General features: G+C 40.0%; 1 protein-coding gene across 3 annotated transcripts in view; it reads right to left on the reverse strand.

Moving 5' to 3' along the window:
* The window catches only part of LOC121313702 (homer protein homolog 1), a 57025-nt gene that overhangs the window by 21880 nt on the left and 7750 nt on the right, over positions 1–27395 (reverse strand). Inside the window, exons 1-3 of one of the 3 annotated variants that reach the window (XM_041246519.1) lie at positions 12504–12836; positions 3515–3646; positions 1320–1412 (exon numbers count right to left, since the gene is read on the reverse strand). In XM_041246519.1, coding sequence (XP_041102453.1) covers positions 1320–1412; positions 3515–3646; positions 12504–12779 — 501 coding nt within the window. In that variant the 5' untranslated portion in view covers positions 12780–12836. Of the gene's footprint in view, positions 1–1319; positions 1413–3514; positions 3647–12503; positions 12837–27395 lie in introns of those variants that run through there. The other 2 variants (XM_041246528.1, XM_041246508.1) reach the window with 2 other exon arrangements.

Below are 27395 nucleotides of genomic sequence, written 5' to 3' on the forward strand. Positions count from 1 at the left end.
TTTGCACTGAACCGCAATTCAAATGACTGAATTAATACAAGATAAATCAGAGCAGCCTGGGTCCTTTAATACTATTACAGTGCAAATGGATTCAGGCTCCTCATGGGATCTGTTTGGAGGTCCTTTATTAATTAATTACAATCTACAATCAATGTTATTTGGCAAAGCAAGAGCTGGCTTATGATTTTTAAAAGAGAGCAGCATTGGTTTGATACGATTAATAGAATATAAACGGTCCTTGTGTATTTTGGCTCAATGAGCAAATCTAATTATTTGTCAGTTGTAGGTTTTTACTGCAGGAGGGTACTGCACTTTACAAGGAAACGTGATAGGTTTCATGAAAACGGGATGAATGGCATCTAGCATATAGCTATCAATGAAGGACACAGCTAGCAATGAAAGATATAGCTCTGTATAGCCATGTATAGCCATGTATGCCGCCACAATATTCCAGTCATGATATCAGGGTTAGTGCTGCTTCATGTATTCACTGTTAAGCTGGCTTGCTTCAGGACGCAGAGTAGTATTCTTTATTATTGATCAGTGACAGTTTACAATTTCATTAAGTAGCAGAATCGGGGGAAAAAAAAAAAAAAAAACATTATTCTTGTCTGATTATTAAAATGTAATTTCCTGCACTGTCAACACACTCTACAAACACAAAGCACTGTGCAGCTCTCTAATAAAGGAAGAACGCTCCTTCTGCATCAATTGAACTGTATGTTTCAATGATCCCCGATATTACCAGATACAGTGAGGGGTTAATGCTTCAGGTTAGTACCATGGACTTAGGAAGTTGACTTTTCAGAACTCTGACATAGAAGTCGACTTAAGAGGTTTGTAGCCTTCCTTTCTAGTCTGTTACATTTGTTCTGGTGATGTCATCACTACGTGTCATATCAGAGACAACTGATACACTTCAAAGTCCTTCAATTGTTGTGCCAGCACAATGAATACCACCTTCCATTATTCAAGGAATGTATTTATAAAGTGTTCAACACAACATAAAAGCAGGGACTATGTTGAAGATATTAATCTATAGTATATATGTTAAAAAACAGTTCCAGAACACTGATTCTCACCAACGTATAACTGCACAGGAGATAAACAGTAGATGTTTGTTCTGTGAGAGAGACCATGGTTGTTTTGCGCTGTACAGTATTTATACATCATTGTATGTGTGGGTGCAGGGGGCAAGGCTGCAGCTTGTACACAATGTTAAGATTGCACCAGAGATTTTAAAGGTCTGCTGATAATGAGAAAATCCGAGAAGAGACTGAAGATCTTTGTACAGCTGCTCAGTCTGGCACAGCCTTTACCTGAGAGGGAGTGCTGGTCAGCTCCATCTTCTCTTGAGACTTCTCCTTCGCTAACCTAGCAGCTTCCTTAAACTCCGAAAACTTTTCTGAAAACTACAAGACACAACAGGTTCATTTTTACTAGATCTTCTACTGAAATGACAGAACACCCATCCTATAAGATTAATGCATACATTTCACAAATACACAACTAACAAATGTTAAAGGTTACTTAAAGGTTACAGTTTATCAAAAAACATTAAAAACTCAAACTTAATTTCCAGGAGAGGGGAAATCATGAAAATAATCACGACTTCATTTTAAAATGAAGGTATTACATATCACATCTTTATAGAGCTAACCATTTCTTTTTTTGTGTATTTAGTTATCACATCTTGATGTTGTAGACTATTTTGTAGCTTGGCCTTTGTTAAGTGCACATGGTAATCTACACAGATCTTTTTCCACAATGAAAGTGGGACCAGGGCACCAAGACAGATTAGTGCCACATGTCACTGGAATCACATTACCAGCATTTGAAGGGCATCAGTTTAGCACCCTTTCCAGCATTGGTTTGAAAAGTATAGGGCAATGTTGCCAATCAACAAATTCAAGATCCATTTCTTTCATTAAAAGTTGATACTAAATATGGTGCTGGTCTTGGCAGCTGGATTTGCAAAAACGTATTTTGGTGGGGGGTTAACACTGGTAGTAAAATTATATTGGTGGTATCTCTGCACAATAGCTTAAAGGATGCCACCTGATGTGAAGTGCAGATTAAAGGCCTTTAAATAAATGTTATTTTCTCTCTCTCTCTCTCTCTCTCTCTCTCTCTCTCTCTCTCTCTCTAGAGAGAGAGAGAGAGAGAGAGAGAGAGAGAGGAGAGAGAGAGAGAAAGTTCAGTAGTAATGGCAGTGTGGTGCTGATACAAGTGACCCCAAAGAAAGTGAAAAGCTTAATTATACCACATAACATATTGGAACTGGCATGACAGCTTTGAAAAAGTTGGTTTATCTTGTGGTCCTTTCTTTATTATTGTAAATATAATTGTGCAAGCTGTTCTTAAACACTGACTGCCTGCCTGCCTGCCCATCGTCTTGACCAGGGTGCCCGACGGGTACTTTTTCCAATGGAGTCTCGTCAGTCAGGCTGCAGTTTAAGTATGACTCTCAGATTCATGGGAGCAATGATAAACACAGGCCAGCATTCAAAGCATTACGACCAGTAAAGTCCATCAATAAACCCATAAATACAACAGCTCTCTGCAGGCAATGCCTCAACTACTACCAGATGACTGGAACAAGTTTAAAAAAAAGCAACAATTAGAAAAGTTCACCTGTGAGACTGCTTGAAGCTGCAGGGTCGACTCATTGCTGACTGACGTTTGTACCTGCTAAGCTGCTGCTGAGTTTGTTGTGTTTTATGATTATTTTTTGCTCCTTATTTACTGTTGTTTATGTTGTTTGCTGTGGTGTTGTGAGCCTCTTGCCAGGTCTTTATTGTAAATGAGAATTTGTTCTCAATGACCCATCTGGATGAATAAAGGTTTTGATTGATTGATTGAGGTTGTGTGTCCTGCCTAGTCACCATCCTCATCAACACGCCTCATTTGTAACAAGTGGATGATTCACTGGCACTGACTACAAACAGAAGCTGAGCTCATTCAAACCACACTTAGCTGCCGAGACACATCGGCATGCCCATAACCCAGAGAGGCAGTGTGTGAGAGGAGTTACATTTACCGGGTTATGAGTGCAATAAAGATCTGCTCTTACGTGCACTGGAGTGCTTCTAAATCAAAGTAATGGACCCATTTAAAATGGAGGACAACCGTCACCAGGAATCAGTGTTCAGCAAGGCTTCAGTTACTTCCCACACTGCGAATAAGGAATTCAGACAGTTCTGGTAATGTTCAAGACCTAGAAACGCATTGGGGAAATTATGCATTTATTGTACGCCTACCGTCTCATCTATGTTTTCCAAAGTGTAATACGCAGTAACAGTTTTATTGTGTCAGTTTCCCAGGCGCGTACAGTATGAGGACTCCTAAGTGCAGTCTGACTCAAAAAAACAAAAAAAGGCAGCGTACCAGAACAGACATCTGAAGCTGACTACAGGCTTAGTAATACAGTTTATGTGACAGTTACACATCAGCTCAAAGGGAAGAGGAGCTCCTCATCTTTCAATAATGAGCATTCAAAAACAAAAAAACCCACCTTCACAAGATGGTGTTCTGATGAGAATCCCAGTCCATAGACAGTATTAGCTCTGCTGTCTGCCCACTGGCCAAACTTCTGGGAGGTCTTTGTGAAAGTCATGTTCGGAGTGATGGTGCTGTTTATTATTGCCTGAAATTAAACAAAAAAAAAAAAAAGTTCTGTTTTGCAGCTTAAAGCACTTTCTTTTATAAAATACACAAATAGAGAAGCAGGGATACCATAACAGTATATTACTCAGAAGGATCGTTATCTTCAGTTAAGCCAAGGGAAAAACTGTTAAAAAAATGACCATGTAAAAATGTAATAAAAAAAATTAATTAAAAAAGGCACTATAAAAACACAGTAAAACAATCCAGAGAAAGTGGCTCCCCATGCCCCATCCCATCCACTATAGCCACACCCCTGGGGATATTCTCATCCCATCCACTATAGCCACACCCCCGGGGATATTCTCATCCCATCCACTATAGCCACACCCCCGGGGATATTCTCATCCCATCCACTATAGCCACACCCCCGGGGATATTCTCATCCCATCCACTATAGCCACACCCCCGGGGATATTCTCATCCCATCCACTATAGCCACACCCCTGGGGATAGTCTCATCCCATCCACTATAGCCACACCCCCGGGGATATTCTCATCCCATCCACTATAGCCACACCCCCGGGGATATTCTCATCCCATCCACTATAGCCACACCCCCGGGGATATTCTCATCCCATCCACTATAGCCACACCCCCGGGGATATTCTCATCCCATCCACTATAGCCACACCCCCGGGGATATTCTCATCCCATCCACTATAGCCACACCCCTGGGGATAGTCTCATCCCATCCACTATAGCCACACCCCTGGGGATAGTCTCATCCCATCCACTATAGCCACAGCCCCGGGGATATTCTCATCTCATCCACTATAGCCACAGCCCCGGGGATATTCTCATCCCATCCACTATAGCCACACCCCTGGGGATAGTCTCATCCCATCCACTATAGCCACAGCCCCGGGGATATTCTCATCTCATCCACTATAGCCACAGCCCTGGGGATATTCTCATCCCATCCACTATAGCCACACCCCTGGGGATAGTCTCATCTCATCCACTATAGCCACACCCCTGGGGATAGTCTCATCCTATCCAGTAGTGCACATCGTGTGAGCCGCCACAAGCACACGTCTGTTGATATTCACACTCCTCAGGGTTTGCAGGGTATGCTGAAGTAATGAGCTCACAATCAGCATTGGGCTAATGCAACGTTTACGGGATATTTGGGGAAACAGTGAGATCCAGTTGGTAAAGTGGAAGGGAGTCACATTTAACATATTTGTATTATTAGGAGGTACTGCAGAGGGGGGAATTCCTGACTTATTTTATACCCAACACCCTAAAAAAAGTTGTTTGTGAATACTGTAGATATTAGTTTGTGAAACAAGGAGATGAAAACTAAACTTCTACTGTGAAATGAGAACACAGTATAACTTCTTCATTCAACTCTTGTGATCTACGTCACCAGGACCCTTTCATAGGAATCGCCTTGCAATTCATTGCATCCAATCAGTACTAATCTAAATGCAACTGCAGGAAGAATATGTTACAGTGATCAAACTGCAATCACCAGGAATGATTAAAATAGGTTTCCCTGGGGTTGGGCAATAAAGAGAAGCTGGTGATCCCCCTGAACCACAATGCACTGAAGAGCCACAGTCTACTGACCCCATGGTGGTGCTCCCAGTGTGGCATTGGGCCATGCAGAATATTGATTTTAAATCAATACACACTTGCTGTCATGTGATGTTTTCACCCATGCTGCCATCCAGCAATGCCTCTCTTGGTATTGGTGTTTATACAGAAATGCTCACAGGACATTATTAAGGATAGTTGGATGGTGTTAATTCGATCGTTGTGCTTTAAAAATAAAAATCACAGCAGAACAAACTCTTTGTTCCGGATTTGCTCTGTTAATTTAATTACACTTACAGTTTCCCCTCGCCGTTTCCATTCAGTTCAAATTGTAATTGAAATCTGGGCAAAACATTTAAATCTAGAGATCACTGCATTGGGAATCCAGCTGTAGAGTAAGAAAGTAGTAAAGTATGACAAAGTTTATTCAAATATTATAACCAAAACACCAATCCATCCATCCAACATTGCAGTGTGTCCCCTTGCCCAGTAAATATAATCCATTATGCTACTTTACACCCACCCCCCCCGCCCCCTTATCCTATCAAGAGCAGCTCCCCCTCTTTTTTCACCCTCACAGTACATTTTGGAAATTACTTTGACTTTAGAAGTGGCTGCAGACATATTTTGCTACCATTTCCTTTAAACGCCCCTAATTAGCTGCATTTATTTCTACTTCAGCACAAAAGCGCTCTGAATGATTCGAGGTTGTAGGCAGAAGGCTCAAGGGATGAGTTTGTTCTAAACTGTTTTCCAACTGAGCCCACATATGTATCGACGGTAAAGAGGAAGCGATCAATATAAGCAGGGGCCTGTGCTGCTGCTTACATCATGCTGGCATTGATTTGAACAGGGAGCTTGGGAGGTGGGTGTATTAAACTAATGAGCCAACGCTTTTCAGCATTCCACACTCAGAGATGCTTTCCATTTATGTATTAATTAATTAATTAATTTTTAAAGAGACTGGTCACCAGTGAAACATGGCATATCCCACCGGAGAATTCAGTAGCCAGGTTGAACAGAACAAAATGTGCTTATAGGAACCTCATTGAACCCCTCATCATTTCAAAACAGCCCTCGCAGAAATAGGCCCAGGTGGGGAAGTGAACATGTAAACCAATAGCTTCACTTTGGTCGAATCTAAAACAGCAACAACCACAACAAAGGGGTTAGAAAAGTATTGAAGCCTTGGTCTTATTGGAGTTACCAACCTCACTAAAAATGAAAATGCTAAAAATGAACAAGAGAAACTGCGAGTCCATCAGGGGAGATGGATTAATGTCGGTGGCCATGGTCTGCCGAGGAGTCTAAATGAGATCATCTGGTTCATTCGTTTAAAATTACCAGGACTACAATCTCACAGCTGCGTATCAGATATTGTTCCAAGCCTGGCAGACAAATAAAGGGCAATTACATAATGATGTCTGAACGTTCCTTTAGTTTATACAAAAGAATCATCACCCCCGACCAGGAAAAGTGAGGAAGCTAGGCTGGGGAATAAATGGTATTGGGGAAAAGTGTAATAAAGCAGCAATATAATTTCTGTATAGTGCTGTGTGTTCTGTCATAACCTCATAAAAGTGGTGTTTTGGCACGCTGCTGTGCTTTGACGGATTACTTAAGATATATTTACTGCACATCTGTCAGCTCAGGCCCATTAAAAAGCACTGTGCAGATATGGCTTACATAATCAGATGCAAGAACCCTCCTTCTCTCTCCCCTCAGTTGAGTACGGCTCAAATCTTCATAGCGTTGCTGTTTGAGTCATGAAGTTAAGCTGTGTTACTAGTCTTGCATATACAAGTAGCCTCTGTCCTACACTGCACTGTTGCACCAGGTAATCTGGGCAATCAAAATATATCTGGTCTGTAACAGAAGCCATGTTTGTGTTCATTAAACAATTCTAGCACAACGGGAACTTGAATTTATCTAGGTACTCCAGCAAGCAACACCTAAAAAAAAATGCAATAGGCTTTTACAAAAAATGTAATTCTCCAATTATCTTTTATTATTGAATATCGGGACACCATTTCATTGTTGTCAGCTGTGTAGGCAGGAGTACCTAGGGGGATCACCCTCCCCTTAACCTTCAATGCTTCACTGCATGGAGACAATGTTGGACTATCCAAGGTAAATAAAGAATTGCTAACCCAAGGGACTACTGGTGGGACATTTCATATGAAAGATTGAAGGATGGCTCTTCAGACAGTTCCCCTGGAACAGCAGGCTAAGGCACTGGTTTAGTTCTATTCCAGAGGGTACTGAGCCACAAGCACCTCTTCTTGCAGCACCTACAGCCCCTACATCCAAGTACTGACCGGGCCAAATCCTGCAAGGCCTCTAGAGGTTCGACAAGATCAGAATCCAAAGTGGCATGTCTCAAACAGAAAGACAGGGGGGTGTTTTTAAAGTGTTTACTCTAGTGGGTAACACTCTTAACAAGTGCAGTACATACGGGAGAAGACACTTTGAGATTTACAGTGTGCCATGCAATACACGCAGCAGTGTGCCATGCAGTACACACAGCAGTGCGATTGCAGTGTGCCATGTGATTGCAGTGTGCCATGCAGTACACACAAGTGCGACTGCAGTGTGCCATGCAGCACACACAGCAGTGCGATTGCAGTGTGCCATGCAGCACACACAGCAGTGCGATTGCAGTGTGCCATGCAGCACACACAGCAGTGCGACTGCAGTGTGCTGCTGTCTCTGAGTGTTTATTCAGTTGTGTCACCTTGTGACCGAGTGTGGAAACAGGTGGCTGTGCTGCACAGCTCACTATGCTTGATGAAATGAAGAAATGCTCAGAAATAACAGAGAAGACCGTGGTTAACAAGTGTGTCGGGATTAGCATAACTCCTCGCTAACGCCCTGCTGTCGGGCACAGGGAGATAACTAGCCTTCTCATACCGAGTGCAGCTCACTATTCAACCCAGCACCTGATAGAATCGGCACGCTGTTCACAAAAGCCTGTTTGGAAAATTCTTCACCGGATTTAACCCTTTAACTTTGAAGTCTACTGTAGTCAGACATACATTCCTGCTTCTAACCACTTGCTACCAAAAGGCAGGAGGGTTTTTGTTCACCATGCAACCGTGAACATATTTTGGATTACACTCGGAACTAAGCAAATCTGTACAAAATGGAAGCAAAACCCAAATGACTGTACTTGTTTCAGCTGTGTATGTTATTCCACGGAAAACCGCTTTAAAATCAGCCTGGTTTAAACTGGAAGCTGATCAATATCATATCCAGCATTTAAACTGTGACCCTGTGAGACCCAGCTGTCTGCTAGCAAACATCTTTGTTGAGGGGTGACCAATACAAAGGATTTTGGCAGGGGTGTTAAAACTGCAGAAACAGGTATGCTGCACAGAGGACCTGCAATTGCATACAATATCAGGGAAAGATTGAAGGTACAGCAGTGGAAGGGATTTATAAATGGCATATATACCAAAGCGATACAGTGGATGCAACAAACGCATCAGAAAGATATACCTCCTACAACACTTGTGGTGTTCTTACATCCACTAGGCAGATGTTTCTGGGGAACATGTTCATGGTTACACTTTGGTGCACAGGTGTATTTAGAGGTTACACATGAAGGCCACAGGGATGGTTTTAACTGGGTCTGAGTTTTTAAAAAAGCCTCCAGGGTGTGACGGCTGAAAGCAACAACGATACGAAGTGAAACCTAAACAACATACCATACCAACATACCACTTTAAACTTCAGGGTGCAGATTGGATTGTAGATTACAGGTGAAAGTGATACAGCACACCCTCGCTATAACGAACATGTTGGAGTCCAAGCCTTTTGTTCATTATATCGAGGGGTTCGTTATAGCAAAAGGACAAATCAAAATGAATGATAAACTGTGGAGTAAGTTAACGAATTGAGATTGTGAATAAAAGTTGAATTACATTTACCTGTTCGTCTCATGCATGCAGTTCTGCCTTTGCTTTATCCTATTTGTTAAGAATTAAAAACGCAGTACAAAAAGCAAAAATCCCCAACTGAAGCTGAACTTCTATTCAAAATCAATCTGACATGAATTGTTTCAAAGTGCACCAAATTTTACTCAAACATGCAAGAATCCCAAACTGAGTTTTTATTCCAAATCAACCCTGCATGAAAAGACTGACATGAAAAGTTCATCAGATCAAGTTTTTGTTGTTTTTTCTGTAATCAAATTTATATATGATATGCCTGGGTTACTCCTTTTTTCAAACGATCAATATAGTTTCCAGCTTTGTTGCAACATAAAATGATTTTCGTTTCGGGAGGAATAGTAACACAGCACACGCTTTTTATTAAGATGAAAGAGTTGACTTCACTGCTGAGGTGGCATTCCGCGCATACAGACCGGGATGTTGACAGTGCGTATTTATATTATCCTTTTTTTTTTTTTTTTTTTTTTTTTTTTTTACATTTGGGATCCAGGGGCCAAGTTCGATACAGCCAAAGGTTTGTTATAATGAAGGGTATATAGCGAGGGTGTACTGTATCACATTTTACAGATTAGATAATGAAGCACATAGAGCTGGTAGCACCAGAGGTTGCCTAGTTTACACCAGGTACTCATTCATAGTCAGGTGGCTGACCTCTGCAATAACTATCTCCTGCAATATCTACAGAGCTGCTCACAGCACTTTCCATTAAGAAAGAACTGCAGATAAACTATATCACAAAGCTCACATAAACAGAACTGAATAATGAGGCCAGTTAATGTAAGAGAGCATTTGTTTTACCTTCTTATTCTTGCGAAGGCACTCTTGCTTGAAGCTATGGAGTGCCTCCATGTGTAATTACAGCATTAGAAGAACATCATTAATAAAAAATAATAACTCAAGGAAATGGAAACATGACATGCATAATGGCCACGGTGCCGAGTAATGGAGTGCTATTAAGCTCCAATAGCAGCCTCCAGAATGTTATAACTATCACTGAAACCTAGGTGTTGGGCAGTAAAGTCTATTTGTACCTCAGACGGCAGGGCTAGTTTAACGCACGTACACCTACCCTTTTCACAGCAAAGAAGGGTGAAACATTCGAGCCAGGGACCAGCGAGATGCTGGAATGTAGATCTGCACATGACTAGTTATTTTACGTATATATGTAGAAGGGAACAAATAGGTGTGGCTCGATTACAGGTGTGCACAGCTACTGCTAAAAGAGTTTAGCAGCACCTACAATTAGGATTGAGACATCATTTTAAAAAAAACAACTACCTGAACATAACTTAGATCTTTTATTGAACATCATGTAATCAAAGAAATGACAAAATGATAATGCAAAAGTCTACAAGAAGCCATAATAGCAGTACAGTATTTCATGTTAGATTTCGAAATGTCAAATTTTTTAATTTGTCAGTTTTTCGTTAAGTATATGGGAAGCTACAAAACGGTGTGTAATTCAATATGTAAATGTAACATTATACAGCAGGCTTCATTTGACTTCATGAAGCAGAATCAGTGAATTCTATCACGTGATGCAAAGCGTTTAGCCAGAGCTGAGGAATAGAGACAACCGATTTTAAAAGTGAAGTTTTCTGATTGATTTCTTCATTTAATCCGGCTTTTTACACATAACCATAACTTAACGAGAAGCCAAAAACATTTACAAGCACTAACGTTTTCATCTTTCATACAACATGGCAAGTGACAATACATTGTGCTACTTTGCTTCTTGCTTTTTATTTTCAGAAAGTCTTCTCTTCAAGGATAAAAGCATACCAAATTTTATATATATATATATATATATATATATATATATATATATATATATATATATATATATATATATATATATATATATATATATAATTTTTTCACAATTTTGTATGATTCTCTCTTTAAAAGATGTACTCTTTATTATGTATGTTTAGGAATTGACCCCTGGTGTTCGAAGATCGTTTTTTTGTTTAATAAGGCAAAAAAAAAAAAAACACTGCAAATAAAAAATATGATATTAAAAACCCTGTACTGTCAACATGTGTTATACACATGAATGCATACTGTAACTAAATATTGAGCTCACAGAAGACCTGCTTGCTCTGTGAGAGGAATATACAGCACAGTCTTGTACCAGATGCCTTGGCTCTGCAGGGGCTGGAATGTGAAACCCCACAGTGGAATCCCTGCCTCTGTCACACAGTTCCACCTGCCAACAGCACTGCTCTCTCAGCACAGACCACCAATACCGTCTCATAGACCTTAAATTTAAACATGCCAGCCTCATTTCTGGATATATTCCTTTAATGTAGATAAATGAATAAACACACTAATATATTATTGTATGTAATAATAAATACAAAAATGTCATTAAGAGCCCACAGCACTCATGACTTCTAGTGAAAATGTTTGTCAAAGAACATTAGGCTTCTTTTAGTATTACTACAGTACATACTCTACCAGACAGTATTTTACAGTTGAGAAACCAACCAAAAATCCTTTGTGCCTATTCGGTGTATGCCAAATAGCATGCCTGAAAATTATACACCACTTCTAAGACAATCAGGTTTTGAAAAAATACATTGTGTTTTGAGATACGAAGTTGCCAAAAAACAGTACAAAACACATTCCTTCTTCACAAGCTGACAAACACACTATTGTACAAAACTCTGTACCTACTGACATGAGCCGACAACTCCCAATCTCACCTCACATGTTTCTGTGATCGCTGTCTTCAACTCCCACTGAGTGACTAACCGTTTCACCACAGCCCTCCTCAGCCTAGTTAAACCCTGCTTGTGATACAACACTAAGAAAATACAGTAAAGCAGGCACAACATGTGCAGCACCACATCGCTACCAACCAATTATTCAACAGATGCGTTTGTAACTCAATTCTTTGTTACTACAGTAGCTGGCATTTTACTTTCATTCAGACAATTTATACACTTTGGTGTAAATACAGCAATATGATTTCAACAAAAAAACCAAACAAACAAAAAAACAAAGCTATCTCAACACAATAAAAGCACAACAATGGGCCAGCAATAAGATAGCTGTACTATAATGAAGCTGCATTTAAAAAAAAACAAACAAAACAAAAGACTGCTAATCATTACACCAGAGAATCTGCTCATTTGAAATCAATATTGATGGCTCCTTTACAATGTGAATGCCATATCAGTGTGGAAATGCATACAGCCAGTGCAGTTCTAAAAGCAGGGTTCCAAAAACTAGGGCATGCCATTTCATCTCTGACTACTCTTAATGGCACTCCCCTAATCATCAGTGCCTCTTTGTCCAGTGACATTATCCAGCCGGAATGAAGAAGGGTGTCCTGCTTACCTTCGCCCCGTCCAGGCTGATTATCCTGTAGACGTTCCTTGTGCTGTCGTAGAAGTAGGACACGGTCACTGCATGCTTGCTGGTCGGGACCCAGTTCTTCTTGGTGCTGGGGTCGATTTGGAAGACGTGAGCTCGAGTGCTGTAGATGGGCTGCTCCCTGAGAGGAAGAAAGTAGAAGTGATGAATCTGATTGGGCCGCAGCACTGTAGCCTCACAGAGTCTTGCAGGAGAATCCGACCTGGCCGGCACACCACGGCACACTATCTCGCCTTGCATCGCCAAGTCTTTCAGCACCAAGGAAAATAATCCAGAAGAACCACACACACACACACACACACAATCAAACACAGTGCTGCTCGGGTGCAAACAAGAACCCAACTAAAGATCCAAATCGAGCACCGGGGACAGTGGAAACAGCGCAGGCTTCTCCACTTGAATGGAAGTGCCAGCTGTGTGGTGAGAAGTGAGTTGCCAACTAAATATAGAGCAGAAGAAACAGCAATCTATATAGCCCCTCCCTCAATCTGTTCATCCTGGTAACATGCCTGTCATTGTTGCTTTCAATGGGAAGTGGGGATGATTTACAAACAGGACACAGAGAGAGAGAAAGCTTCGAAATTGCTCTGCTGACAAGTGATTCTAAGTATATGTAAACTGAAAAAACAAAAGTAAAAACATCTAGGACATGTAGCCTGTCCCTCTCCACACAAGCCCATGAACTGAAAGATTGATTGCTTGAAATAAATTCGATAGATTCAATCGCTCTCTCATATTTTAATTGAGAAATTTACCAAAGTTCACTGCTTGGTACTCAGATAACATTATAATGCAATTAATTAAAACACAAGGCTTAGTCAGCTTCCACGCCACACTTTTATCACACACTCCTTGCCCTCCTATAAAGATGTTTGAGTGTCAAGCAATCATCCACCCAACTCTTGATTTTATACAGACAAGTGAACCCTTTTGGGCACTATGAGGAGCCTCTGCATGTGGGTGTGCTCATTTTACTCTACAACAGTGGAAAAGCTGTGCACTTTAATTTGATGATGTTCAGTGCACATGCTACCAGACCCTGTGGGAAGCTATGGGATCAAATTTTACTGGTGCAAAACACAATGACCCACTGTGTCAATTTCATTTTCACAATTTGAAATGTAACAAAGTATATTGCAATGTAATGTACCTATTATAGCTGGTGCCCATGACAACCAGCAGCATTAACAGCAGCTACTGTACACTAACGTCAAACCAACCTTATCCTGCCTAGAGCTCCTGCAGACACTGAAAAGTATTACCCAGCTAATTATTCTGACATTAACTTAAAAACAAGAACAAGAGCCTGGGACTTGTCTTCAGTGCCACACCCTGAGTTACTTCAGAAATGCTCTCATCTGTCTGTTTAAATAGTTTCAATGGCAGCCCTGATGATGAGAGCCCACCATAAAAATTAAAAAAAAAAACAACCTGAGAAAATACCGGTTTTACAAAAGTGGAATACGACAGTGTACATTTAAAATGAAACTGCCTTTCTGATTAAAACACACAAACGTATATCTTTAAGTCTTCTTAACAACTGTGTTAAGTGAGTTGGAGATGTTTACAGCAGGCCAGTGTGCAAGATAAGAAAGATAGTTAATGTAAAGACTTTAAACTTCTTTAAACTTTTGAAGTTTAAAGAAATAAAATCCCCTGTAAAGATCAGCAGCTAGGTTATCTACTGTAATACAAACTTAAAACCTGCCAGTCCTAACAAAATATTTTTTTGCCGTTTAAAATCCACTGAACAGAGCAGTGCAGCCTCATGATTAAAAAAAATATGCAGCAAGAACACTTTTGTGTTTACAGCTCTGTGCTTTATAAAAAGAACAAGAAACACATGCTGTACTATACTGCAAAATTATACAAAAGAACCACCTTTTTACTTTCAAATCCAGCGACCAGTACTGCTGCTGTACAGTAGCTGCTGTCATTGCTGTAAATCGGTCTCCTTCCTAGGAACACTCAACATATTGAAACAGTCCAATGTTTAAAGAATACAATAATAAACAGCTTTCCCAAAGGGAATTAAGCCAAGGTGACACAGCACAGGGTTACAGTTCAAGTCACACGGCTTTAAAAGCTTGGAATAAATCCATAGCTTCTGATTAATGAAACAGTTCATATTAAAAAAAGAAAAAAAAAAAACCTCATGCAAGATGATGCACTGCTGAGAACAACATTCTGAGAGAGAGCAAGAGAAGGGAGGGGCGGGGGCTTATGCACTGCTGAGAACACCATTCTGAGAGAGAGCGAGAGAAGGGAGGGGCGGGGGCTTATATACTGTTGAGAACACCATTCTGAGAGACAGCAAGCGAGAGAAGGGAGGGGCGGGGGCTAATGCACTGCTGAGAACACTCTTCTGAGAGAGCGAGAGAAGGGAGGGGTGGGGGCTTATATACTGTTGAGAACACCATTCTGAGAGACAGCAAGCGAGAGAAGGGAGAGGCAGGGGCTTATGCACTGCTGAGAACACCATTCTGAGAGACAGCAAGCGAGAGAAGGGAGGGGTGGAGGCTTATGCACTGGCAATCTAATATGTTTCAGAAACTATTTTGAGACTAGTAAACAAACTGGCACAAAATAAATAAATAAATAAAAGCCATGTCAAAAATGCAAAGTGAACAAATTGTATATTCTGTTACCCCAACATTCCCTGGATCCTGGGTGATCAGCAAGCATGTCAGCAAACAGTCCATGCAGCCCCAGTCAATAACCTCCCAGAGAGAGAGGCAAAGCCTAAAGGATTAGGACTGAACTGGTGCTGAAAATGACAGCGCTGTCCTGTAATAAAGTAAAAAGTGCTTGCAATGCATCTGAATGAAGACTGCCTCCCAGGCTGTTTCTAGGGATACTATGTTAAGGACTGAAATTAAGCGAAATGAAGCGAAGTGATACGCTGTGCCGGGAGATTTCCATCCAAGTGTGAATAATACACTGCACAGTGTTTTGTATTGTGTGTTTGGACAAGCAAGCTAGAGCTCTTCACTCAATGACTTTGTACTGCAGGAGACAGAACGGGGTGATATTTCCAATGCAGTGGGAAGGGAATACACATCTACAGCTACCAGAGCCAGGCGGGTGCTTATTCCAGGTGCTTCTCTCGTTCACTTGTGTTGAAAATAATACATTCTGGGGTTTACTGGCTGTTATAGAGAAGTGACAGTTTTGAAAAAAAAAAAAAAAAAAAAAGTGACACTAGAATACCAGCATCAGCTATTATTACTTAAAACTGTATGCCTACTGTATGTCATGATATAAATGTGAGAATTAGTACCTTCCAGCAGCTGTATAGTACCTACTTTACAGTATCTACAGTACACTAAAGCAGTGTGAAAGAAGAAGTCGGTCTCTTGTGCATTGCACAGCTGACGTTTAAAAGGGCATGCTTCTTTACAAATCAGCAAGTTGATCTTGGTTATATATATATAAGGTCAGATTCCCACCATGAACTACAGCCAGTGCCCGCCTGGAAAGACGCATGCCTGCACAAAGCAATCAGTAAAGTGCCCCTGAGTGGAGACTGGCTGACTGATTGAGTGGACAACGTTCACTGTGTCCAAGAACAAAGTGTGCAAGCCCCCAGCTGGCAGCGTGCCAAACCCCAATCAAATGAACCTGGGCCCAGATAGATGTGCACACAGCACTGGAAACCATTGAGATGCTCTTACTGCAGGGTGAAATAAAAGAGTGCTTCAGAACCACAGCAAGGGACAAAAGTTTTGCATCGCCCTATAGGATTTTAGGATTGAGACAATTAAAATAAACAAATAAAAAAATAAAAGCACTATCTGAACATAATTTAGGTCTTTTATTTAACATCATGTAATCAAAGAAACTACAAAATCATATTGCGAAAGTCTACCAGAAGCCATAATAGTAGTACAGTATTTCATGTTAGACTTCGAAATGTCACATTTTTAATTTGTCAGTTTTTCATTAAGTATATGGACTTCATAAAGCATAATTAGTTAATTAGGGTGATTCAAAACTTTTGGCTATAGCTGTAGGTCACAAGGAGACAGATTGTCACTGGTCTAAATTTCAGGGTATTTGAGTGTTTAGCCACTTTCGTATTTTGTCTTCCAACACTAAATCTTAGTGGGAACGATGACGGTAGGAACAGTCAGTCAACTTCATTGTAGCCCATCAAGTAGAAAAGTCATCAAGTTGTCAAAAGGGACAGCTCTGTATCCATACAAGTTCATAGTGAAAACATAGTAAAGTGTAGGCTCACACAGAAATCATTGATAGGTATGGTAAAGCACAGGAATTACAGCACAAAGTTACAATGCAAAACATATTTAGTTCCAGTGGTGCAGCCAATAAGTGCCCACAGCAGCCATCCAATAGTCAGCGGTGTATAGGGGGTTATCAAGATTGACTAGACAGAGGAAGCTGTAGAGGAGCGACAGATATGAACATTAAAATACAGACGTGAGCATATTCTGCAGGAGTTTACTTTACAGAAAGACCCCCCTACGTGAAAAACGCAAGCAAAATGGACTAGTGTCACTGTCAAATACTGCAAGAAGTTCTGTTTTATTTGCATGCATTTATGAGCCACATGCAAACATTTACAGACACAGTAGTCACTGTGTATTCTGTTGAGATTAGCGGTTGCTATATAAATAAAGCATTGGAGTAAATTGTTTATTTAGCTGTTTATATATGGTAAAGTGTTAAAAGTACATAAAACAAGACAGCTGAAATACCTGCAGTTGTCAAATATTTCCACCAGGTGGCATGAGTAGCTCTTTAGGAACAGGGCATGCATAGGCATCTGGGGGAGGGGGTTAAATGGTATTTGTACTGTACTGCATATTTCCCTACTACCCATCTCAAACATTTATAGTACATAAATGTGTTTGCAAATTAAGTTTGTGGTTTTTTTTTGTTTTGTTTTTTTTTTAGTTTGTGAACTATCCCTTTCAGATTGCCCCTTTTGTTACCCTCACTGGAGGGAAGAATGCCTTTTTAGAGGCTAAATGATCCCTTTCTACAGTCAATTCTTCTTTGTTTAAAAATAGCGAGAGACTGACACACGCTAGATCCACCCAACCACAGCAAGTTGGGAGACCAGATCAGCTTCCCTGCAAAACGAGCTCCACCAAACTTACTGTACTTCCCCCAGCTGTATTTAGACCAAGGTCACCAAGGGACACGTTTCCCCACTGCTCTACTTAGCTGCCACCTCCTTCCAGTCTTTGGAAAGGGCTAATTCGAGATTGCTTTTGCAAAGTGCTGATAAAAGGTCCTATTTAAAGAATTCCGAGTCGATTGCCTTCAAAGTGAGCCACTATCTGCTGTCTTTTCATTTACTCAAGGGTTTATCTCCTGGCCAGACGCAGCAACCATTTGCTGACCACCTAAAATAAAGCTGCCTTGAACTCCCTGAATGAAAGTTACTCTGAAGCAGTATTATGGTGAAGCAAAAGTGTGAAATCTGATTTCAGAGATAAGCTGAGGGAACACGAAGCCACTTTTTCAGGAACAGTGGCTTGAAACCTGCTTTGAGGAGACCGGGAGACCTAGTTTGAGGTAACTGTGCTGTATCAAACCCCAAGTCTTCCCTGACCAGCCATGCAGTGCCATGAAGCTGAAGTGGCTTAGTGTTCTCTCAGCTTAACATAACGATCAACTCCTATTGCACGAAGGGCTGGTGTCTCCCTACAGTAAATATCATTGGTTGTGCTCATTTTTAACGTATCATTTATATGCCTTCTTGCATGAAAACCTCTGGGTCTCAGAATTTCAATTTTCAGTCAGTAAATCAGCGATATACAAACAATAGGCAGCCATGTGTGAAAAGGTTTGACCACTTTGTGCTTTAAATTAAGCCTCTTAAAACAACTTCTAAAAAGTCTCATGAATTTTACCATTTGTGGCAATGGTTTCCTTTTCGCTTACCATTTAAAATTATTTGCCTATTAAAGTCATCAACTAAATTAGACAATCGCTAATTTGCTTACAGTGGTTTGTTTTCATATGCACAACAAATGAAAACTACAGAAGCAATGGGGTGTTCTAATAAACATGCACACTGCTGGATAATATATATATATATATATATATATATATATATATATATATATATATATATATATATATATATATATATATATATACACACAGTTGTTTCAATGCATGTCAGTTCTACTGTATTACTGGGTGTGGCATTGTTTCATTCGCCACTTTTTTTAAACAACTTTTTCTATTAATAGATGGTTGTTACCTATGAAAACTGCATCTGGTCAAACCTATTAAGTGCTTATGAGTTGATTCAGGGAAAAAATGCTTTCTTGACTATTAAAAATAACACATATTGGTAAATACATACCTATAAGGATTTCCACAGTGAAGTAACTTACCAAAATAGATGGTGATTAAGCAGATTCAAGAAAATGCACAGAGTCCTTTTCTTCAGTCAGTTGTTAGGTTTATTGAAATATGCGGGGAGTCTGGCCCCAGATACAGGACAAACAGAATACTCATCATTACAATGTTTGCATGACATTAAATACCCTTCTGTATAGATGGTCCACCTCCCCTTTCTCTGACACTTAACCAATTGCAAAGGTAATTTAATTTATTGTGTGTGAGTGTGTGTGTCTGTGTTTGTAGGCTAGTGTGACAACCTCTGAACTCAGTGCATTCTTCACACTCCTGGAGACAAAAGGTCCATACATCTGCCTTTTGTTATCTTCTTGTGACCCCCTTTGATCCTAGTGGCATTATCTCTTTCGATCTCTCTGAAGTCTTTAGAGCCTGTTCCCTTCTAGTCCACAGCATTGTTATCTCGTTAGCTTGCAGTCAATGTTGGGCAAGAGTTTGTAGACGGAATGTCTCTATCAATGGTTAGAAGTACATGCAATTTGAACCAAACAGTCTGCTATCTGCAATATTAGTCTCTTTTCAGAAAAGAACACCAGTATAGCTCTGCCAGTCCACATGCGTAGTAAACTCCTAATCAATTCTCAATCCATGTTTTCCAACACACAGGAATTTGGATAAGTGAAAATGTAATTATCACACACAACACTAGAACAGCAACTATCTTTACAGGCAGAGGTTAAATCATGTATAGTACAGCGGTCCAGGGCCCCCTTGGCAAAGAAATGAAAAATCATAATGGGTTTTCAACTGGGGAATTTAACTGACAAAAAAAGGAAGCCATGTTTACACTCCTAGAACATCAAGTCATTTCCTTGATTTCTTTTTTTGAAGATGAGATCCCGTTTTCTGTTGTGTACATTTAGTTTTACTTCCCATGGTTTGTATTATATTTGGTGCCGGGACAAACAGCCGAATAAATATTTTGTTACATGTAGTGTATTCGGATACAAAAATCAGATGTTCGTATTTGCTGGAAATGACAAAAATATTTTGCACTTATTTACCGTCTCACCAAAAGTTGATGAAAAAATGAAAATGAGTTCAGTATGACCTGAGATTTTGATATATATATATATATATATATATATATATATATATATATATATATATATATATATATATATATATATATATACCACAAAAAAAACAAAATCCACACACACAGGATCAACACAGCAGCTCAAGCCTCTATTTAAAAGTTTTAGGACAGCAAAAAGTAAACAAACCAGATTATGCATGTACACACAGTGATCTCTATGGAAAGCCATCTGGGTCAAAAAAGCATTGTGCAAATTACATTGCAGAAAGACAATAAAGTCTCAAAGATTGAACATCTTAAAAAAAATGGCACAGATTGCCAACAGTTGAAATCCTCTTTAAAGAATGCAAGCAAACCAGAAAGCCGACAGTATCTGGTTTCTAATGAAGTGCAGTGCCCAGAGGTGCAAAGCGCACGTCAGTGTTGTAAACAGTCATCCAGGATTGTGGGTCACTGCAACTTTAATAAAGAGCATGAAGCTGTCTTTAGCCACAGCACTGATAAAGGAGCCTCACGCCAACAGGAATGATGTGAAACAAGATCTGACAACATCGAAAGGGTTAAATGCTCCTGGCTTACACAGTGCAGTAGACTAGATTATCCAATGCGTTTCATGAAGACCGTCTTATGAGAATTTAAGCACAAGACCATAAAACAACAGATTACTGAATAACCATCCTACCGCCTCTGCTTCCACTCTATTACTGTACTTCATCATTATTCCAAGCTACCTTTCACAAGTGCTAACTGCAATTAATTGCATTCTTTATACAGAATGGTAGTTTCCATGCTTGCAGGATGCTTGCATAACGAACTTGAATGATCTACGTCCTTCAATACCATCATTTCAACTTCTGTGGAACAAAAAACTACTGATGAAAATCATTCAACTGCATGTTCAACGAAGGGATTGCATAGCTACTGTACGGCACTAAGCAGGCTTTCAGTTGCAGCGCTACCGATTTTCCATTCTGGGAATAGCACATTTCCTTTTTAAAAAATGACCAATTTCTGTTTTTTCCATTTTGTCCCACTTTGTATGAATTTACTGACAATTAAACATGGCTTTTAAAACCTAAATATAATGTTGATAGTTAAAACAAATAAATACTACGGCAATTCTTTTATTATTATTAAAAGCCAAGATTTTCAAATCAGAATTGTTGCTGTAACAGTAAGTAAAGCCCCTGACGAAACTTCAAAACATGTCATAATATTTATAAACACAAAATAGCAGGAAAACTTAATTATATTACAATGGTTCAGAAAACAAGTCCTGCCCTGTTGTGAGAATCATATTTACAGTCTTCTGTGTTTTGAAAAGACCCGTACAGCTTACTGCTGCCATTACAATAACAACAACATAAAACATATTGAACTGTTTAGTGACAGTCCAGCAATGTCATGCGAGAGCAATCCGACCTGCAGTCTCCACAATTGAAGTGTAACGTTTTATATCCATTACAATAACCAGGATAAAACAGTAAACACTCTGATCAAAATACACAATTCATTTCAAATAGCTTACTTCGGGAAAGCCCCTGAGCACAGTATCTAGGTCTCAATTTTTCAGCACAGAATGCAGTACTTTGCGTTTGTTCAAGTCATTTTTGCTTTCTTGTTCTCTACGTGTTTACTACTGGCAATATGATCTCAATGGTACTGACTCGTACGTGATCAATCGAATGACAGCAACATTTGCAGAATAGTATCCCACTATCCTCCTCTCATAGATGATCACAAATGTTTTCGCTTGTGTTTTGTTGAGACATTGCTTTCTCTGTTTTCTGTGTTGGTGCCACCGCCATGCTGAGTTTCAGCAGACGCGTGAGTGAAGTCACATGATGAATTCACCCAGCTTGGCGTTTTAGTTACAATTAATTTAGTGGAGTGACATAAAACACATCTTCAATAATCGCTAATTCTTCAGTTGTATTATTTACACTGGTTTTCATCTTCAACAAGACAAAAGCCCTACGCATTAGGAAGCATGTGATTATTGCGTGTTCTGTTTTCACTGTCCGGAGCATGGTCAGGTTAATTCGGTAAATTGATTAGTATATAGAAGCATCTCATTCCGAAGGCTAGCATTTAGTTCAGGGAGGAGTGTGTGTCCTCTCTAAACCACAGTGACAAGGAGCTAGCTTGTTTAAAAATGCTCTGCTCAGGCAAACCTTTTTGTATTTGGAATTTTTATTTAGAAATACAAGTGTGCACCCCTGCATGTTTTATTGCTTTTACCAGCCTGATGATCAGCTATCCCATTACATTCATGTAAACATATCTCAGTAATATCTATCCCAAGGGAGATTCTATGCAGCTAAAGCACTAAACAATAACTATTAAGGTGGTCTGTGGCCAAGAACATGTTTAAAAGCACGGCTAATGAGCGGTCAGCGCTGCAGAGAGAGATTTTAGGTTTATTTTTAAAATGCTAAGTACACAAATGCCTCACAATTAAAATACTTTAATACAAACTGGTGTGCATGGTGACCACTATACGTGCATTTTTTTTTTTTTTTTTAATAAAGAGTCTTAATTCAATAAATGTATGTAAATTAAGATCAAATTACACTAAGTGCTCTCTTCAGACTTCCACTGCGTCTGTATGTGCGACTCCATTGTATCTGTGCTGCAAGCATTAAAACACTAACTTTTCTTCTGGTTTGAAATACTAATGAAATTAAGTTGATAATTGCACCACGTTATTTATAAAGGTTTAATGATTTTTGTACAACTGGTCCGATTAATAAACAAACAAACCAAGCAAATAAACAGACATAACTGGTAAGAAATGAACACTGTAGCACCATAACCTTCTGGCCCATAAACTAAACCTTCCCGAATAGCAAAATAAAGCTGACTTTAGACTGCTTCCTACATGAACCAGCCTAAATGTCTAGCAGGTACTATAAATGAGTACAGACCATAGACTTTAACCTTTTAAAACAGCCCAGCTACTGCTGGGGACAGCTTCTATAGGGTTCACATAAGGAACTGTAGGGAACCCAGTCTGGCAAAGACAAAAACAGCAGCGGGCCTAAATACTGTATGACCACCCTGAATGTTGCTCCGTATCAGGATTTCAATTGAGCTGTTACAGGTGAATAATGTACATGAACAGATATAAGCAATAATAAATCACCAAGGGGACTCTTGGAAATATAACCCACACAATTAAAAGCATTCCTCCTGTAACACAGACCCACCCGCTGCTGTGTAAAAATGTCACCAGCTGCACACAAACACATGCATCCTACTTATCCCCGAGTAGCGGCGGGCATCCACCCCGTGGTCTCCCGTGGAACAGCACATTAAAAACTTGTTTTAACAAGAGCCTCTTCACAAACAGGAGCACCGACCCCCACCACTGCCTACTTTTGGCACTGCTTCCGTAACCCCCCCACACCCTCAAAACTTCCTGAGCGCTTTTATCTTCTCCTTGTTTTTTTTTTTTATGGGTATGCATTTTTAAAAGAACCTCCCTCAGGTACTGATCGATAGCCACTTTTACACTGGTGTACCACTTTCTTTCACAGTAAACAGGAGACTCCTCTATCACTCCTAAGACGATTTCCTCCACATCACTACCGGAACTAAACAATACAACAGTTTCCAACGGCAAACAGCTAATTCTTTCATTTAGAAAAAAAAAGAAACAATGGCAACGCTGTCATGACAAGATTGTTGGCGCTATAAAGAATAAACATTGAGTCAAAGTGAATAGTTTTTTAAAATGCCCAATACAACAAGATGCAATGGTAGCTTATTACCACTCCTGAAGCATGTTTTGGGCGATACCAGTACACATTTCTGGGGCGTCATTGGATCCTGTAGTGCTTTGGTCGTAGGTTACAATATTTGATTACAGCGGCAATATTATTCAAGGCCTAATAGCTACGGCTTCTGTGGATCACTCAATCAGCCCACATTAGTCGGGATAGATAAAATTCTTATTAAAGGATGCTGCTGATTGTCACTCGCAGACTATCAACCATCAGTGTGAGATAGCAAGGCCACGTAGGTGTCACCCTGCTAAAAGAACTGCATTTAATTGAATCTTGCTGCAATTGTTTTCTCCAATGAAGGTAAAATTAAGTTAATTTAAGTACAGGAGGTCGAATCAGGTTTTTTCCCCCCTCTACAATAAATGCACTTATTAGTCCTCATGAGAATATCATCATAGAAGCTATTAAAACTTGACAGGAACTGTCACTGTTCTTTAGTGAGACCAGCATTCAGTCAATTTCCCACACATACAAAATGGTAATGCCAAATAGTTCTAAAGATGACTCTTTTTCACGGTACATTTTTAAATTTTTATTTAACTGCCATCATCCACACAGAACCACCACAAGACAGGCCCACCCAGTCATATGATCCAAGCAGAACCACCACAATACAGGCCTGCCCAGTCACATGATCCACACAGAAACACCACAAGACAGGCCTGTTCCATCACAGTCACACAGAAACAGGGCAGGGCATGTGCAACAAAAGTCTCTAAAGTCTACTGGTTGGTTTTACAGACACAAATTAGCGCTAATCTTGCACTACTCAATGTTAATTTAAGTATAGTCCAAGACTAGTGCTAAATCGGAGGGCTGTGAAACCAGCTGTAAATGTATTACAAAGTTCCTTTTTACTGTGTACCTTAAGAGTGAGTATAGGAGAAACTGAACTGAGCACGGTATTGCAACAGCAAGAATCACAGGGCTTTTAGATGCTTCTTTACAGCTAGGAAGGCATAAGGTAGACCCACAGTTGTAAGCAATCTGGCTATCAGCAGCAACTGTGTTGTACTGCAGGTTATCATCCATCATCAATGAAAATGATTATTTTACATTGATACACATCAGTATATCAGTATTACATTTTGTTACATTGGAACCACATGACAGGTGTGCTACGTCTTGACACAACATTGAACCAATCAGAGAATTGAAGGGGCGGGTTTTGAGAGGCTAAAACATTAAAATAACTGGTAAAAAATAACCGATTATTTTCAAAGCAAAAATTGTGAGAATGAATGCCAGGTTTTCAAAATAAGCCGGCGATCGGCGCAATACCCTCTAATACTATATTTGCATCGGCTACTTTACTAAAAAAAATATTACGATTATTTTTGGGTACTATTATTCACTCAATTTTTTGTGGTATTATTGTACTATAAGGTTATATATAGTACATAATAGCTGTACACATGCACCTATATATATGTATAGTTCATGTATAGAGGCTGTATGATGGAATATCAGATGAACACTTGTCAGCTGACTTACATGTCACTTACACTTATGCTTAAGTGCAGAGGTGCTGGATTATTACACTGCGGTTTCATGCAACAGTTATGATGGAGACCAAACGTGTGTGAGTACTGTTGTGTTAAAAAAAAAAAAAAGGTTAAAATAAACACTTGCATTAAAAAAAATGTAGAACAGCGAAAAACAAGAATGGAAGTGCATTAACAAAATGCCCTGAAAACTCAACATGGAACAAGGAAGTGAAAAGGTTACTGTTTTTTGTGTAAACTCCAATAACTCTATGCTATCTTTCCCCAGTCAAATCACAGAGTGCCTAAATAAGCAGGGTAATACACCATCATAAAAAACAGTCACGAAAAAGAATGCAGAACATAAAAAAGAGCAACCAGATACAGTCAACGAAATACAACACATTCAAATGCTTTGTCATATTATTTATTTAAGGTAAGGCAAGTTTATTTCTCTCTTAAAAGTGCTCCCGGCTATGTTCTGCTGGCCGGCTGTACAGAATTCCTGGCCTTTCCCTGATAAACTCGATTTTCAACAACGTTGCTTCCATTGCACATCTGAACTTGCCTTTATAACATTTGCCATTGTTTTCCATGATTAAGATATGCATTTATTATACTCTGCTGTGCTATCCTAGGTTTTCATTAACAGGGATTAACCAGTAAAGGTTAATCCCTGTTAATAGGGATTCTGCTGCAGCAATGGAACAAAAACACAACAGCTCCACAAACTGCATTGACCAACCATCACCAATATTTAGCACGGTGGTGAGGTAGGGGACCCCACTAAGAGCAGATTAATAATGTGTTAATGTGCAATTACAGCATTACTTACACTGGCCTACATTTACTGTGGTAAATATTAAATAAGTCAATTTGGCCTTCTGGTGAGCTGCTATCATTATTTCACACGACGGTGTGGTTCAGAACCACTTCATTTATTTCAGGTTTCACTGTTCCTCCAGACTGTACAGTACATACAGTAACACTTTCTGCATTATAAAAAATCTACTGTACAAGTACAGCTATTACAGCAATGTTAAAGCCTGGGACTAGCATCTCCCACAAGGGGAATTACTGTACCTAACCTCTACAGACAGATGTGTCTTTTTAAAGGGGAGGATTTCTGGCATGCGGCTCCTATTACAGCACGCAAGGTTAATGGGCTTCACTTACACCAGATAAATGCTGACTTTAAATTCTGCACTACCTTAGTCAGCACTATGAACTGAAAGCTACACCTTGCACAAAGTTAATTTACTGTCAGTTAGCTGGCTAATAAGATTAATATGGCACTGTGTAAAATAAAACAATCATGGAGATTCCTTCATACCATATACGCTAGGAAAGTAATGGCTCTGGCCAGAGGGTTCTTACAAGACTTCCTGGATGAGTCCTAAAGGACTGTAAAGTAATTGGTAGGGCTTCTACATTTAGGAATCACAAACGTAATTATTCAAAGTAAACTAAAATGTTGAATCAATGCTAGCTGGCCCGAGACTGATGGGGAAACACAGGTAATTAAAGTAAGCTTTGCTAGATATTGGTCGATGCACGGAGAGTTGGTATTGATGCACAGAGAGCGCTGGCACTGGTGCACGGAGAGCGCTGGCACTGGTGCACGGACAGCGCTGGCACTGGTGCACGGACAGCGCTGGCACTGGTGCACGGAGAGCGCTGGCACTGGTGCACGGAGAGCGCTGGCACTGGTGCACGGACAGCGCTGGCACTGGTGCACGGACAGCGCTGGCACTGGTGCACGGAGAGCGCTGGCACTGGTGCACGGAGAGCGCTGGCACTGGTGCACGGACAGCGCTGGCACTGGTGCACGGAGAGCGCTGGCACTGGTGGTGCACGGCACGGAGAGCGCTGGCAGCACGCAGGCACTGGTGCACGGAGAGCGCTGGCACTGGTGCACGGAGAGAGCTTGCATTGATGCACGATTTACGGGAGTGAAAAAGCTAGGTTTTTGTTCCATTAAATTAGTGTCTAATTTAATATACTGCTAAAAACACATATCAGCTGCAGGCTTTTATCCCATATACAGTGGCTTTGAGGGAGTTGATACTGTGTATTAAAATAACTGATATACAGTCACCTCTTTTCAAGAGCTCAAAAAAAATCTCATCTTCAGATGAAACTGGAA

Source organism: Polyodon spathula, chromosome 1 (genome assembly GCF_017654505.1).
Source record: "Polyodon spathula isolate WHYD16114869_AA chromosome 1, ASM1765450v1, whole genome shotgun sequence".
In the NCBI taxonomy this organism is placed as follows: domain Eukaryota; kingdom Metazoa; phylum Chordata; class Actinopteri; order Acipenseriformes; family Polyodontidae; genus Polyodon; species Polyodon spathula.